General features: G+C 35.2%; 1 protein-coding gene and 1 non-coding gene across 2 annotated transcripts in view; one reads left to right on the top strand and one right to left on the bottom strand.

The window, feature by feature from the left end:
* The window catches only part of Unc79 (unc-79 subunit of NALCN channel complex), a 231,959-nt gene that overhangs the window by 188,878 nt on the left and 29,131 nt on the right, over positions 1-13,950 (top strand). The window contains 3 exon segments of the mRNA XM_087195499.1: positions 728-796; positions 4,269-4,379; positions 13,364-13,468. Of these exon segments, the coding sequence (XP_087051625.1) occupies positions 728-796; positions 4,269-4,379; positions 13,364-13,468 (285 nt within the window).
* Positions 11,473-11,580, bottom strand: LOC147822809 (U6 spliceosomal RNA). Its single transcript, XR_015445239.1, has one exon. It is a non-coding gene; the product is annotated as a U6 spliceosomal RNA (small nuclear RNA).

Here is a 13,950-nt window from a genome sequence, read left to right as displayed (position 1 = left end):
TTGTTGGCACCATCTGAAAGAGGCTATATAATACATAGATGCAGAAACTGAATTGTAGCCTCCTCTTGAGATATATTCACCATGTTAAATAATACTGTTATATATTCTTGTTGCAACATTTTTCTTCAACCCAAGTAAATTCAATTTAAAAAGTATATTTTGATGTACTTGCCAGAATAGAACTCTAGTAGACTTGTAAGTTATGATTGATTTTCTCTTGTTGAAATTTTATTGCCTTCCCCCAGGTTTGGTCATGTCTTTTCACAACGGAGAAAGAGCAAATGAAACTAGTTTTTATTTAGATTAATGTTTTTAAAATAGATCTAAGGTTTTTTTCCAACATGACCTTTCACAAATTAGTGTACCTCTTTACAGTTGGATACATTTATTATCTTCCTATCTACCTGTGTGTCCATCCATCCATCTATCCACCCAGTTCTCTATCCAGATTTCTGTATGATTTAATTCTATAGCTACATCTTTGAAAAATAGTTTAGGAGCTATGTTTAATTATTTAATTATTTAATATTATTTAATCGACTGTTTTATTAAAAATTTTAACTTGAGAATGCTTATTTTCAACATGAATATATAGCATAAGAAACCATAAAGAGATAATTATATTTTAGATTTTTCTTTTTGCTAAAATAAATACAGACAGTATTTGAAGTAAAAGATCTATGAAGAAGGGAAATGACTTTCTACTTTTTTTAATATTTGTTCCCAGTGTTCTTTAGATTCCAGTTTGAGAATTATGATCTGCCTCCTGAAGATACCCTCTACTAATGCTACAAGGGTATGTATGTTTCAGACAAACATGGCCAATTAGGTATTTAGTTATTTTTAACCTAAAAAGACAGGCAGGTAGCAATACTGCATACATAGTTCTTGCATACTGAATGCCTCCACTTCCATTTGTTCCTCTCCTTTTGCTAGGTCAGTGTCTAATATGTTGCAGTGCTATTGTTTATAATTGTTCCTCCTAGTCCTGGGCCGTGCTTACCAATCCATACTCCATGCTACTAACTAGGTGATCCTTATAAACACAGAATTCATTGTGTTGGTTCACTGCTTAATAATATTCGATAACTTCTCACTTCTTTTAGAATAATGTGGCTTTAAAAAATTACTTCATTACTTACCAGACCACCTTTCTAATTTAGTCCGTGGCTGCTTGTCCCATCCCCCATGGCTCCTATGTACTTTTAGAATCAGCATCATCATCCTTATAAAAACAATTGCTGTTTATTGAATATTTACATTATGGCTGACCTTGTGTTTAGAACTTTACATATATAATCTATTTAATTTCACACTCTCCTTGCTTTTGCTTAGATTATTGCCTTTGCTTGTAATGCTTTTACTCTTGTCAGTGTGGTGAACTTCTTCTCATTCTTCAAGCTTCCTTTTAGATCTTTTTAAATGCTCATACTATCTGTAGCAACTACCTCCTGTGTCAGTTCCCATAACACTTGCCTGAGCTTTAAGTGTTAGCACTTACATTGTCTGGAAACCTCCCCAGTGAGACTATGAGCTTCAAGAAGTCCAGTTCTGTGTCTCATTCACTTCTGTATTCCTGGCTACCTTTCTGGGCTACATTATATGCGATGGTGCAACCATGTATATTGCAATAGCTTGTAATTACTAGTTAATATACCAACAACTTGTGTTACCTGTAACTGTTTACCTTCACTGTGCTTCCATAAACTCACAGTTTATGATAGAAAGTTGCAAAGAGATTATTTGGCTCAAACTGCTCATTTACAGATAAGGAAATAGGCTCAGAGAAATGAAATGTCTTGGCCAAGGTAGTTTGTAGAAGATTTGAGACTTATACAAAGACCCTTTGAGTCCAAGTTCCTTCATTTTACTTTTGTACCTGTTGCCCCATCACCATGCTGGTTTGTTAGATATAAGAAGTTTCTGTGTAGTCTTGAATTCAGGTGGTTTTTTTTTTATCAATAAGGATGAATTATTTATCCATGTGAGACATATCCCCATCTCTATTCATCTATTGTCAGTCTTTATACAGAGCAAAGAATACTGAATCAAACCTACTATTCAAAGAGTTTTTTTGTTTTGTTTTGTTTTTGTTTTGGTACTGGGGATTGAACTCTGGACCTTGTGCATGTGAGGCAGGTGCGGTGCCACTGAGCTAAATCCCCAGCCCCACACAGACATTTTTTTAATATTCTATATAGAAAGCATCACATAGGTTTCTGTGGGGTACACAAGTGAAAATGAGTGAAAAGCATAATTTTTATTCTCAGGAGCAACTAACATGTAATGAATTCATTTTTTTCCATTAATAAAGAAAAAAACTCAAAAATGCTCATATTCTTTGATTTAGTAATTTGTTTTTCTGAGAATCTATTCTAAGTAAGAAAATGAAAATTTCATGCAAAAATATATTTATTGGGGTGTTATTCATAGTAAAATGTGACTTTTTTGGCCATTAAAATGGATGGATGATTACAAAGAAATAGCACTGGAAATTTCTTATTATATTATTATTAAAACAAAATGTGTTATTTGTATATACATTAGATTTCAGCCAAATAAACTGGTACACAATGAAGAAAGGAAATATATCAATATGTTATCTCTAGGGGAGAGATTATGCATGACTTTTATTTCCTCTTCAGTACTTTCCTACATATTCTTTGCACATTTTTATTGCTTTTATAATCCAGACCCTAAGGACTATAGAAGTTGAAAAATAATGGAAGGCATGGCATGGGAGTCTTTTGGAGTCCGATTACATCTCTACAGAGAAATTATACCTCTGGAAAATTTCCCTGGGATTTGGGCTTGAATTCATTCCACAGTTGTATGGCCTTAGGCAAATTACTGGACTATTTACCTACCTCAGGTGCTGAAGGGATGCTAACTCTTCAGAGGATTGATACAGAAGACTGTAGCTAACATGGATGGAGGGCTTATGTTGCCAAGTGCTGCTTATATCTTTATGTACTTTACATTATTTTCTTTAATTCTAAAAACAATCCTAAGGAGACAGAAGCCATTATGTACTTCTTTTTACAGAGAAGAGAACTAAGTTTCAGAGAGATTAAGTCATTTATTTAATGTCACAGAAAGCTAGAATTTGAAAACACTTGTATCGCAGATTCGACAGGTAGTATCATTAACTGTAATATATTGTGCTGTTTCCCAGGGTAATTGTAAGAAATTTAAATGAAATAAAGTGTTATGAAAGCATTAAACTCTGCTTAATACTTAGTAGATGCTCAGTAAATGTTTCTAAATGACTTAAGAAAGCATATGGAATGAAACTGACCCTTTATGGGTAGGATTGAGATAGTGTGTTAGTCAGCTTTCTGTCACTGTGGCAAATGCCTGACATAAACAACTTAGAGGAGGAAAGATTTATTTTGACTTACAGTTTCAGAGGTTCCAGTTCATGGTTATCTAGTTCTATTGCTGTGGACCTACATTAGGGCAGAACATCAGGGCAGAAGCTTGTGGCAGAGCAAAGCAGCTTCCTCTCATGGCAGCCAGAAGCAGAGAGAGGCAGAGGGTGAGGGATCCAGGTATCAGATATAGTCCCCAATGTCATACCCCCCATGATCCATTCTTTTGTACTGGGCATCACCTCTTGTTTCCATCATCTCTCAATAATGCCATCAAATTATGTTCATCAATGGATTAATCCACTTGATGAAATTAAATCCTCATGATCCAGTCGTTTCCCCAAATACCCATCAGCTGGCAACCAAGCCTTTAGGACATGAGTTTTGTGGGACATGTCAAATTCAAACCATAATAGATGGACCAAACCAAATATCTACCTGGTAAATATTGGCAGGAGGCTGGATTTTTATCTAAACTAATAGTACTTGGATTCTTAAGAACAAGTGGTTCCTATTATTTAACTGGGAAGACAGGCTTCTGGAGGGTGTGTTTCTAGTGAACCAAAGATGCCCAAGTTTCTGAGAAATAGAAAAAACCCAATGCAAACCTCACAGGTTCTGCTTAGGGTGGAGAGGAGAATAGGATACTTGTAGTTAGATAGGTTTATATATTATGTCACATGGAAAAATGGATTTTTGAGCAATAAAATGATTAAATCATGCTCTTTAAGCCATTGATTGAATATGCAGTTCTGTTTTTATTGGACAATAGCTACCTGGCAACAGATTTGAAATTTTTTAAAAAAAGGAATGTTTCCATTAGTTAAAGTGAATAAGACTTTAATACTTTTTAAAAGGAATAAATCAGCAATTTATTTGGCCCCGATCTCATTGCAGAGTTTGTTGGAACCATTCTCCAAACTGCTTAGCTTTGTAATTCAGAATGCTGTCTTCACTCTGGCCTACCTGGTGGAGTTGTGTGGCTTGTGTTACCGAGCTTTCACTAAGGTATGTTCCTGTGTGTATGTTCTCATGAAACTGAAAACCAACAGAAATATATTCTTTCTAATCAGTCCCAAATCTCTGTTATGTTAATTGTTTTAATATGGTTAATAATGAGTAATTCTGCTAAGGTCTAATACATATCATTGGAAGGAAACAGTTTACACATATATACATGAATTGTGTCTAAAATATATAGACTTGGAGATTTTACAGTTTAGAAGACAAGAGGTATTTTGAACAGATTGAGTTAATGGTCTAATGGACCTCTTAAGGGCTTTTTCAAGTTTACCATCCCATGATTAGTGAGCAAGCCATCACTATGTATCATTTTCCATTCAAAATAGAAAAATGCTGGCTTGTCATTTGTAAAAGCCTTAATTCTCATTTGTTTGTCTCCCTAGTTCTGGGTTCTTGGCCTCTGAGATCAGAATCTCATCTTTTGTCATCTTGCCTTAATCATGGCTCCTCTATTGAATTATCTTTAGTGCCCCTTTCCCTACAACTGAGAAAGTGGAAAAGTACTGCTTGCCCTTTAGATACAGCAGCTGTATTGGAATCCGTAGACAGTGTGACTAGAAAACCAAGAAGCAGGGCATATTAGGAGCATTTCTGTACTTAAGAACAATATGCATATACCCTTCAATTTTCAAATTTCCCAAGTTTATTTTCAATGGAGTCTCTATTTCCGTTGTTCCCTCTTGAATATTCAGAATGCTCCTTTATTCATGTTTTTCACTTTTACAAGCCCTTTAATTTCCTTCATAAAGTAATTTTATAACAAGCCTTTTGTCCTAGTTAAAACTCCCTCATCTTCTTTTTTTCCAACTTGTGTCCATTCTGCTTGTTAAATATGCCATGATAATTTTTTCTTTGACCTTTCTAATTACAAACTATTTATTACCCTGCCTGAAGCAATGTATTTTCTATTAAGATAATCTTATTTCACATCCTTCTTGAAAAATAAGTTCTTCCTTTTTCACTTAAAAAAGTAACACAACACCAAATACAGTAAGAAGAATTTAATTTTTGTTAGCATTTTATTTAATTGTCTTTATGTTTGATTTGTTTAAATTTAATCTTGTTTTGGAGAAAGAATCACAATGAGTTTTTATGTGTTGGAAACTATAGGTATTGATTACAGGAGATCTCTCAGGATTCTGAAGTGAAGATATTCATGGTTTCATTATAGATTGTCTTTTCATATTCCATTGTAATTTTAGTGGCCTCTCATTTCCTATTGTCATCTACCCTTCCTTCATTTCTCCATTATAAAATGATTATTATTATTTATTTTATTTTATTTTGGTATTGGGGATCAAACTCAGGACCTTGCACTTATGAGGCAGGCGGCGGCAACACTGAGCTAAATCCCCAGCCCAAAATGATTATTATTTATGGAAAACTTCCATCCAGAATGTTCCCATCTTCCTCACAGATAATGAGAAACTATTAGAAATAGTTAATAAATAACTTTTTTGAGGCTTCTCCCTTCTATAATTAAAGAAAAGGCATAGAAAAGTAAGACCTTTGGAGGCTTCCTTTTTTGGAAGTCTGGATAATCTGAAAATTGTCTCAGTTAAAAAAGTAGAATTCGGGATGAAATAGTATAGACATGATTTTAAACATATAGCTGATTTTATAAGATGAAAAAGGCAAAAAAGAAGAGAAAATTGAGAACCAGAGCAGTAAGCATATAAGCATTCTGGGATGGAGAACTCCTTTGTCTTGCTAACTCAGTGGCTGAATTTTAAAGTCCACACAAGGAAAGAAGATGAAGTCTTGGGAATGTTCTAGGCAGGGAGTTGGAGCTGAGTCATCCTCAGCAGAAAAATCAGAACCCTTGAAAGGGTACACATTTGGTGAAAGGGTGGTTTGGAAAGAATATATTTTTAATATGGGGATGAGAAGAAATGACATCTGTCTCAGCCTGGGAGCTGTAGAATAATTGTAGTCTTTCTTGAGAATTGGTAAACAGGCCTATCTTTGAAAAGTTTAGAGTTCGGATTTATAATACCTTCATGGTCTGGGAACCTCCAACCTGAAAAGTTGAATAACACTGATGCTGAGCAAGTTATTGGTACTGAGCCTTGGAATGTCTCATAGAAGCAAGCCCAAACACAAGCCTCAAACTTTTCTTGAGGAATATGTTTTCCACTGAGTTCTAACAATATTTTTGCAGTTAAAATCCTGATGAACATGAGCTTGAAATCTAAAATTACCAGAAGGAAGAGGAAGAAGAAGAGGAAAAGGAAGAGGAGGAGGAGGAGGAAAAGGAGGAAAATAACCCACTATGTACTAGATTAACAAAGTCAACAAACAGCAAGATTATTTTCCCCAAGAACTTCCCATATGAAAACTGAAATAGAGGCTACAAAAGATACATCAAATGATAAGCATATGATATAAAAAACACATGATGTAAAAAGCAGAGAAAGATATCTAGGCATTTAAAAAAATGGACCAGACTGGCTGGGGATTTAGCTCAGTGGTTCACCGCCTGCCTCACAAGCGCAAGGTCCTGAGTTTGATCCCCGGTACCAAAAAAAGAATACATGTAGGGACTGGGGATTTAGCTCAGTGGCGTCACACCTGCCTTGCAAACATAAGGTCCTAAGTTCAATCCCTAGTACCAGGGCAGAAAAAAAAAGAATACATGTAAATTTCTTAAGTGAATCTCATAAGGTTATAAATACATGTGTAAATTCCAAACAAGTAAAGAATAAAATGGAAATATAAATTCAGTCAAGACAAAAAGAATTAGAGAAAGCTGTACAAAATGAATTACAGCTGTAATAAGATCAAATAAGATAAAAATAAGTTCCAAATAATCATAATAAGTTCAATAATCATAATAAATATAAGAGTACTAGACTCATGTGTGATTGTCAGATTGGATTTAAAAATAGAGCTGCATGATATTTATAAAAGACACATCTAAAGGAACTGAGAAAGTTTGAAATAAAGATAAAGGATGAAAAAAGATACACCAAGAAAATACTAATGAAAGAAAGCTATAGTCAGTAAATTGACTTTACATTGAAAAGCATGTCATAAAGAAAGTCACCACATATTGATAAAAGGAAAAATTTATCAAGAAAATGTGACAATTCTAAAACTCCATAGAGCTAATAATATAGCCTCAAATATATTAAATAAAAATTAGGACTACAAAAATAAATTGGCAAATTCACAATCATACTGAGAGATTTGAGATTTATTCCAGTGACTGATAGATCAAGCAGATGAAAAATGATTAAGTCTGTAGTAGATCTGAACAACACAATGATGTAAGAGTTTTGAATCCACCAATTTGAGAAGATACTTTAAAAACATGGAACATTTTAAAATTCAGAGTAAATAACAGGCCACAAATTAAAACACACTATAAAGTTGGTTTCCATGAGACCAGATTCTCCAATCCCAATATAATTAAATTGTAAATCCATAAGAAAACCATTATTGCATATAATGTTCAAAAGTGGCCTAAATAAGGGCTTGACATCTAGAGGGACACCATTCACATCTTCTATATACAAATTTTATTGAATATTGAGGCTGGTGTAGACATTTGGCTTCCAGTTAAGTTCTAGAGCATCTGAAAGAGGGTCCTCATACATAAAGCCACATCAGGTTGCAGCACCCTGCAAACCTGGGGAAGAGTATACATGAGCACATCACTGGTACACAACTATACCCTGTTGCAACTACATCCCAGCAGGTTTTGAGATTCTTCTCTTGACTTTCCCCTATTTACAAATGTATGAATCTTATCTCCTCATCAGAATCTGTCCAGTTACTTTATCTGCAAGGGTGGAGTGTTTGTAGAGTGTGTGAGGAGGCATTGAGGGTGTGTGTGAATGTGTGAGGGTGCATCATGTGCATACGTGCAGTCAGGGCTGTTGAATGCCAGAGCCCTAAAAACTGAGAGTTCTTCAAGTTTTGCAAGTGTGTGTGTGTGTGTGTGTGTGTGTGTGTGTATTCTTTTTAGTTCATATGAATAGTGTTTGTAGTCTTCTACATTTGGAAATGAAAATATTCTTGTAAGTAATTCAAAGGTCAAAGTAATATAAGAAATTTTAGAAAAATATTTACAATAACCAAAAAATAATATCTTCAACAGCTGGACATGGTGATGCATGCCTGTAATCCCATGAGGCTGAGACAGGAGGATTGTGTTTGGGGCTAGCCTGGGCTACATAGTGACTTCAAGAGCAACCTGGACTGCATAATAAGATCCTATCTCAACAATACTACCTTCCAAACTTTTACAGTTAAAGCAACAGAGATATTTAGATGAAAATCTATCATCTTAATACTTTTATTGGAAAAAAAGAAAAGGTAAATGAACCAAACAAATCAACTTAAGTCACAATAACAGGATAGCTGCAGAAATTTTAAGGAAAGAAATAATAACAATAAGTGCAGGAACTAGTTAAATTAAAAACATTAAATAGGGGAGCAGAACAACCAAAAGGTGGTATTATTATTATTATTATTATTATTATTATTATTATTATTATTTTCAGTGCTGGGGATCAAATTTAGAATCTCACTCATGCTAGGCAAGTGCTCTACAACTGAGCTGTGTCCCAAGTTCTCAAAAGGTGACCCTCTGATTAGGCTAATAAAACAGACAAAACTTTGGCAAGACTGACAAAGAATGCCAAACAAAAGGTACAGATAAAAAACATCAGCAATGAAAAAGGAAATGTAACTACAGGTGTATTAGAGATTTTTTTTCTTTTGGTACCGGTGATCGAACTCAGGTCCTTGCGAAACCACTGAGCTAAATCCCCAGCCTGTGTATTAGAGATTTTAAAATGACCAACTTTATAATAATAAACTTGAAATCTTTGACAACAGGACATTTTTCTAAAAAATTGTAATATGCAACAATCAGAGAAAAAAGAAAAAGAAGAAATCAGCTAGACTTAAATGATTAAAAATGGAATCAAAGTAGTTAAAAACCTAACTACAAACACCATTGCAACTTTAGAGACAACTTCTATAAACATTTAGGAACAAACTGATCTCTACTTTATATAAATTATTAGGATAGAAAAAGGAACACTATCCAACACACTTTATGAGGCCGATAGAATCCTGATACTCACCAGACAAGAGCAATGAAGAAAAGGAAAATTATAGGCCAATGTTTTTCATACATGAAAAAAATTCGGAATGAGTAATACCAAATCAGTGCATTAAAAATAGAGCCTCATGATCTAGTTGGGATTTTCATGAAGTGTAACAATGGTTTAAATATTAGAACATCTATTAATGTCACCATTAATGTCACCACATCGAAGGACCAAAACCAGTGTCATTATTTCAGCAGATGCAAGAAAGGCACTCTTTATAATTCATCACTCATTTATCATAAATTATTGTCAAACTAGGAACAGAAAGGAATTTCCTTAACTTATAAAAGGAGATCTATCAGAAACCTCTAGCAAGCATTATGTATAAGGGTAAAATGCCAATAGTCTCCTTAGAATTGTAAATACAAGACTGCCATGTAACTCTTCTCTTTATTGTAGTGCTAGAGGCTCTGCTCAGTTCAGCGAGACAGGAAGAAATCAGCAGTAGAGGGACTGGGAAAAGAACGCAACTCTCATTTCTCATAGATGATGTGATTACCAATGAACCAAAGAGAATCTGTAGACACCTTTTTAGTTTAGCAAGGATGCTTGATGCGAGCACATACCCCCAATCACCTATATTAATGTTTAGCTACAAAGTATCATAAAATGTACTTTGAAGATGCCATATATTGTAGCAACAAAAAATAAACTCAGAGGGCAGGGATTTAGCTCAGTGGTTCTGGCACCTGCCTTGCAAGCACAAGGTCCTGAGTTCAGTCCCTGGTACCAAACAAACAAAATAAACTCAGAATGTGCAAGAACATTATGGGAATAATCAGAACATTTTATTGAAGTAAATGGAGACAGATCTCATTTTCAAAGATAAGGACCCAGTACAATAAAGATAGCTAATTCTTTCAAAGTAATCTATGAATTTGAATAATTCCAGTAAAAATCCTGGACTTTCTCTTCTAATAATGGTGGGTTACATAATTTAAACCCATCCTCCCACAACATAAAAAAAGTTTTTAGAAAGTATGCAGAATATTTTCTTTAAATTTCTTTTTTTTTTTTCTAAAAGTAGGAAAAATTTATTGGGAGAAAGAAAGCTTCTGTCTAAGAGAGACAGAAGGGGGACCAGAAAGTGGGTTGCCCGCCCACCCCACTTTTCAAGGATGTTTTATACAGCAAAGCCATGTGGTGAGGCGGGTACAAAGTGGGACAAAACTATAAGACCCAATGGAAATTCACAAGGTGGGCATGAGGTGGGGCAAAACCATGACCAAGCAATAAGATATAAGTACAGTCACCCACATAATATTGATTAAATGGGGGTCAAATGAGGGAGCAAGTCACATAGCAAGCATACAAGGATTTTCACTAAGGGTGGGTCAGGGATATTTCCCGGAAAGGCTGGGTTAAGACCTTGACCCCCTGCCCAGGTGATTGACACCTGTTTAGGATATCAGTCACTGCTATTCATCCTACATGGATGTGGTAGTTTCTCTTCTTTTACAATGCTGGCCTTCAGTGACTGTGTCTTCACTGTCCTCCATGTTGGCTCCTCGTGGGCTAGCCCTGTCTAACTGCCTACAAGATATCTAATTAACTTACCTATCTGCAATATTCCCCCCTCTGAAGAAGTACCCCTAACTGCTGTGAAGGGGGGCACAGGGCGAAGACTGTTCTGGCTACTTTCAGCCAAAGAGGGTCGTAGTTGTGATCAGCAGTCAGAGTTACTCTACAGAGGATCTATCTAAAGGCCTTGATAGGTGCCACGCATTGTCATCTTGGTAGCTGTATAGCTTTAAGTCTGGAGGAGACAAAGCCAAAGAAACAGTTAAGAATACATGGGCCAAATTATAAGGTCAGCAGGATTGCTGTGAATATAGCCAACAAGTGTTTCCCCTGGGAGGAACTAGTAATAGCCTCCCCCAACGAGGATAAGAAGGTCCAAGGGACTTAGAATCCAACATAGAAGTTGTGTTGTGTAGTTTAGCGTTATGAGCTGAAAAAATAGGGAACACTTCACGAATTTGCATGTCATTCTTGCACAGTGGCCATGGTAATCTTATCCATATCGTTCCAATTTTAGTATTATGTGCTGCCTAAGCAAGCACTAAATTTCTTAAAAGTATCAAAATGTTAGTCAGATACACAGAAATTACAAGGCCAGGATCTGCAGAGGTGTGAGACTAGCACTGCAGGCCAGTTTTGCCCTGGAAGTGTTTATCAGTCTAGAAGATGTGGCTGAGAGGCTGAGCTGCAGTTTTGGAAACTGCGTGAGACTAGGAAGACACAAGTCAGAATCTAGGACCTACAAATAGAGTGGACTCTGATACCACACCCTCTGACCCATGTGCTTTTGGCTGGAGCCACACAATAAAGATAACATGGAAGTGGACTTGCCTCCATATATACACTACTACACATTGTCAAGTCCTATGGTGAGCCAAACTGAGATATTACAAAGCTTGTTGCACATGAATTAAGATAACCCTGGTCCGACATTATGCACCTGGGAGAAACAAATATAAAGCTCTTTGAAAAACAATACCATTTCAGGTTGCAAATTATTTCTAGAAATAATTTTTTACGTAAATCATCTAGTGTACAACAATAACTAGACTACAAGGAAATGAGATGCAGTAAGTAGGGGGGAAAAAAAGAGAGTGAATACAGACCCGCAGAGACTCCAGTTACTTACTTATAAGAGCATCAACAAGGACACACAAAGCCTTCTAAGGTATTTGGCATGTGTTGCTGTTTGTTCTGGGTAGTGAATTCAGGAGTGCTAAATCCAACTTGATCCATTTAACTGTACATTTAATATTTTGTGTACTTTTCTACATGTGCATATATTTGATAATAAAAAGGCTTACAGAATTGAAACCAATCTAATGTATCAGCAACCAGAAGAATGATCAAGAATGTTTATACAATAAGTTGAGTTCATACAACAAGCTGTTGAAAGAACTAAAGACACATCTATCAATAGGGTTTAGTTTTAAGAGCATAACTTAGTGAATAATTTCAAGTTGCAGAAAAATATGCATAATATGATACCAATATAGAGAGTTTAAAAAATCAGGTAGGACAATATTAAATGTTATAATGGAGATGCACATAGGTAGTCAGAGTGGGGCTGAGGATGTTGCTCAGTGGTAGACTGCTTGACTAGCATGTGAGAGGCCTTAAATTCCATCTTCAGTACTATAGAATAAACAAATAACAACAACAGAAACTTCCAAATTACCATTGTAGTTGTAGTCAAAGTGTAAAAATACATAAAATAATAATAAATTCAGAATAGTGACTATAAAGGAAGGGAGGAAGGGAGAAATAAGAAAATGCTAGATAGGTATCTTTAATTGTTTCAGTAATGTTTTACTTATTATTAAAAAAAGGATTAATCAAATAAAGCAAAATGATAAGATTTAACAAAGATGTGGTAGGTATATAATATATTCCATGCTCTTTTTTCTATATGCTTGAAATAGTCCATTCAAAAAGGGAGTTCCTTGGATAAGATGTGAAACTTTTTAAAGAGTTGTACATGTTTCTCTCTAAATAATTTTGTATTGTAAAAAATACTTGTAGGTTTGTTTAATTGACATAGTTCTTTGAATTTATCCCTTGTGGAAATAAAAGCTGTGACTTTAATACTTAAGAGATACTGTTTTCTTATTTGTAAAATTATGTATTCTCATTTCTTCAATAAATTTATTATTCACACAAAAATGTCTTTTTTCTTTGTAGTTTTAATTTTATTTCTTAAGGACAACCTACAGTACATTTTTAAATAATGTTTTTATTTCTGATCTATGAATTTTTGGGAACTTGGCAGATCTGTGCTAATTGAATTTTTAAAATTGCTTACCTCTTCTATTTTGTTTTATTTAGGAACGAGATAAATTCTACTTATCTCGCAGTGTTGTTCTAGAACTTCTACAGGCCCTAAAGCTCAAATCTCCTTTACCAGACACAAACCTCCTTCTACTTGTCCAGGTAGGCTTATGCTTTATTTGTAAAACTTTTCATGAAATCTGTGCATGTTTGGAAAAATTAAGAGAAATTGGAGGATGTGCATAAAACCCAATGTCTTTATCCAAAGATGAGAAGTAATATATCTTATATAAGGCAAGATCTAATTAATACAAGGCACTTGGGACTTCCACTGGCTAAAAAAGTGCAAAAAAAAAAAGAAAACTATTTGTTGTTTTGCTCCTAGTATGAAACTAGTTCTGTGAGGGACAAAATAAGAATGAAACCATGATTTCTGTCCTTAAGAAATGTGTGATCCAGTAGGTTGGAGGGACAGCTTTCTTGCCAGAGCTGAGACAGGACTAAGGCAGCCAAGATGGGCAGGAGGCTGAGGTCTAAGTATAATTCCAATCTTCTGTGAAGGTGAGGGTGGGCCAGGCCAGAGACAGTCAATGGCAGGGCTTGCTGAGTCCAGCCAGGGCTGGGGGATAGGCGAATTGGCCCCC

The sequence above is a fragment of the Heterocephalus glaber genome, unplaced genomic scaffold, assembly GCF_053883595.1.
Source record: "Heterocephalus glaber isolate CG9 unplaced genomic scaffold, H.glaber_assembly_v1.0 deba00001608, whole genome shotgun sequence".
Lineage (NCBI taxonomy): Eukaryota > Metazoa > Chordata > Mammalia > Rodentia > Bathyergidae > Heterocephalus > Heterocephalus glaber.
The sequence above is the reverse complement of the archived record's forward strand: the minus strand, read 5'-3'. Positions and strand labels throughout refer to the sequence as shown.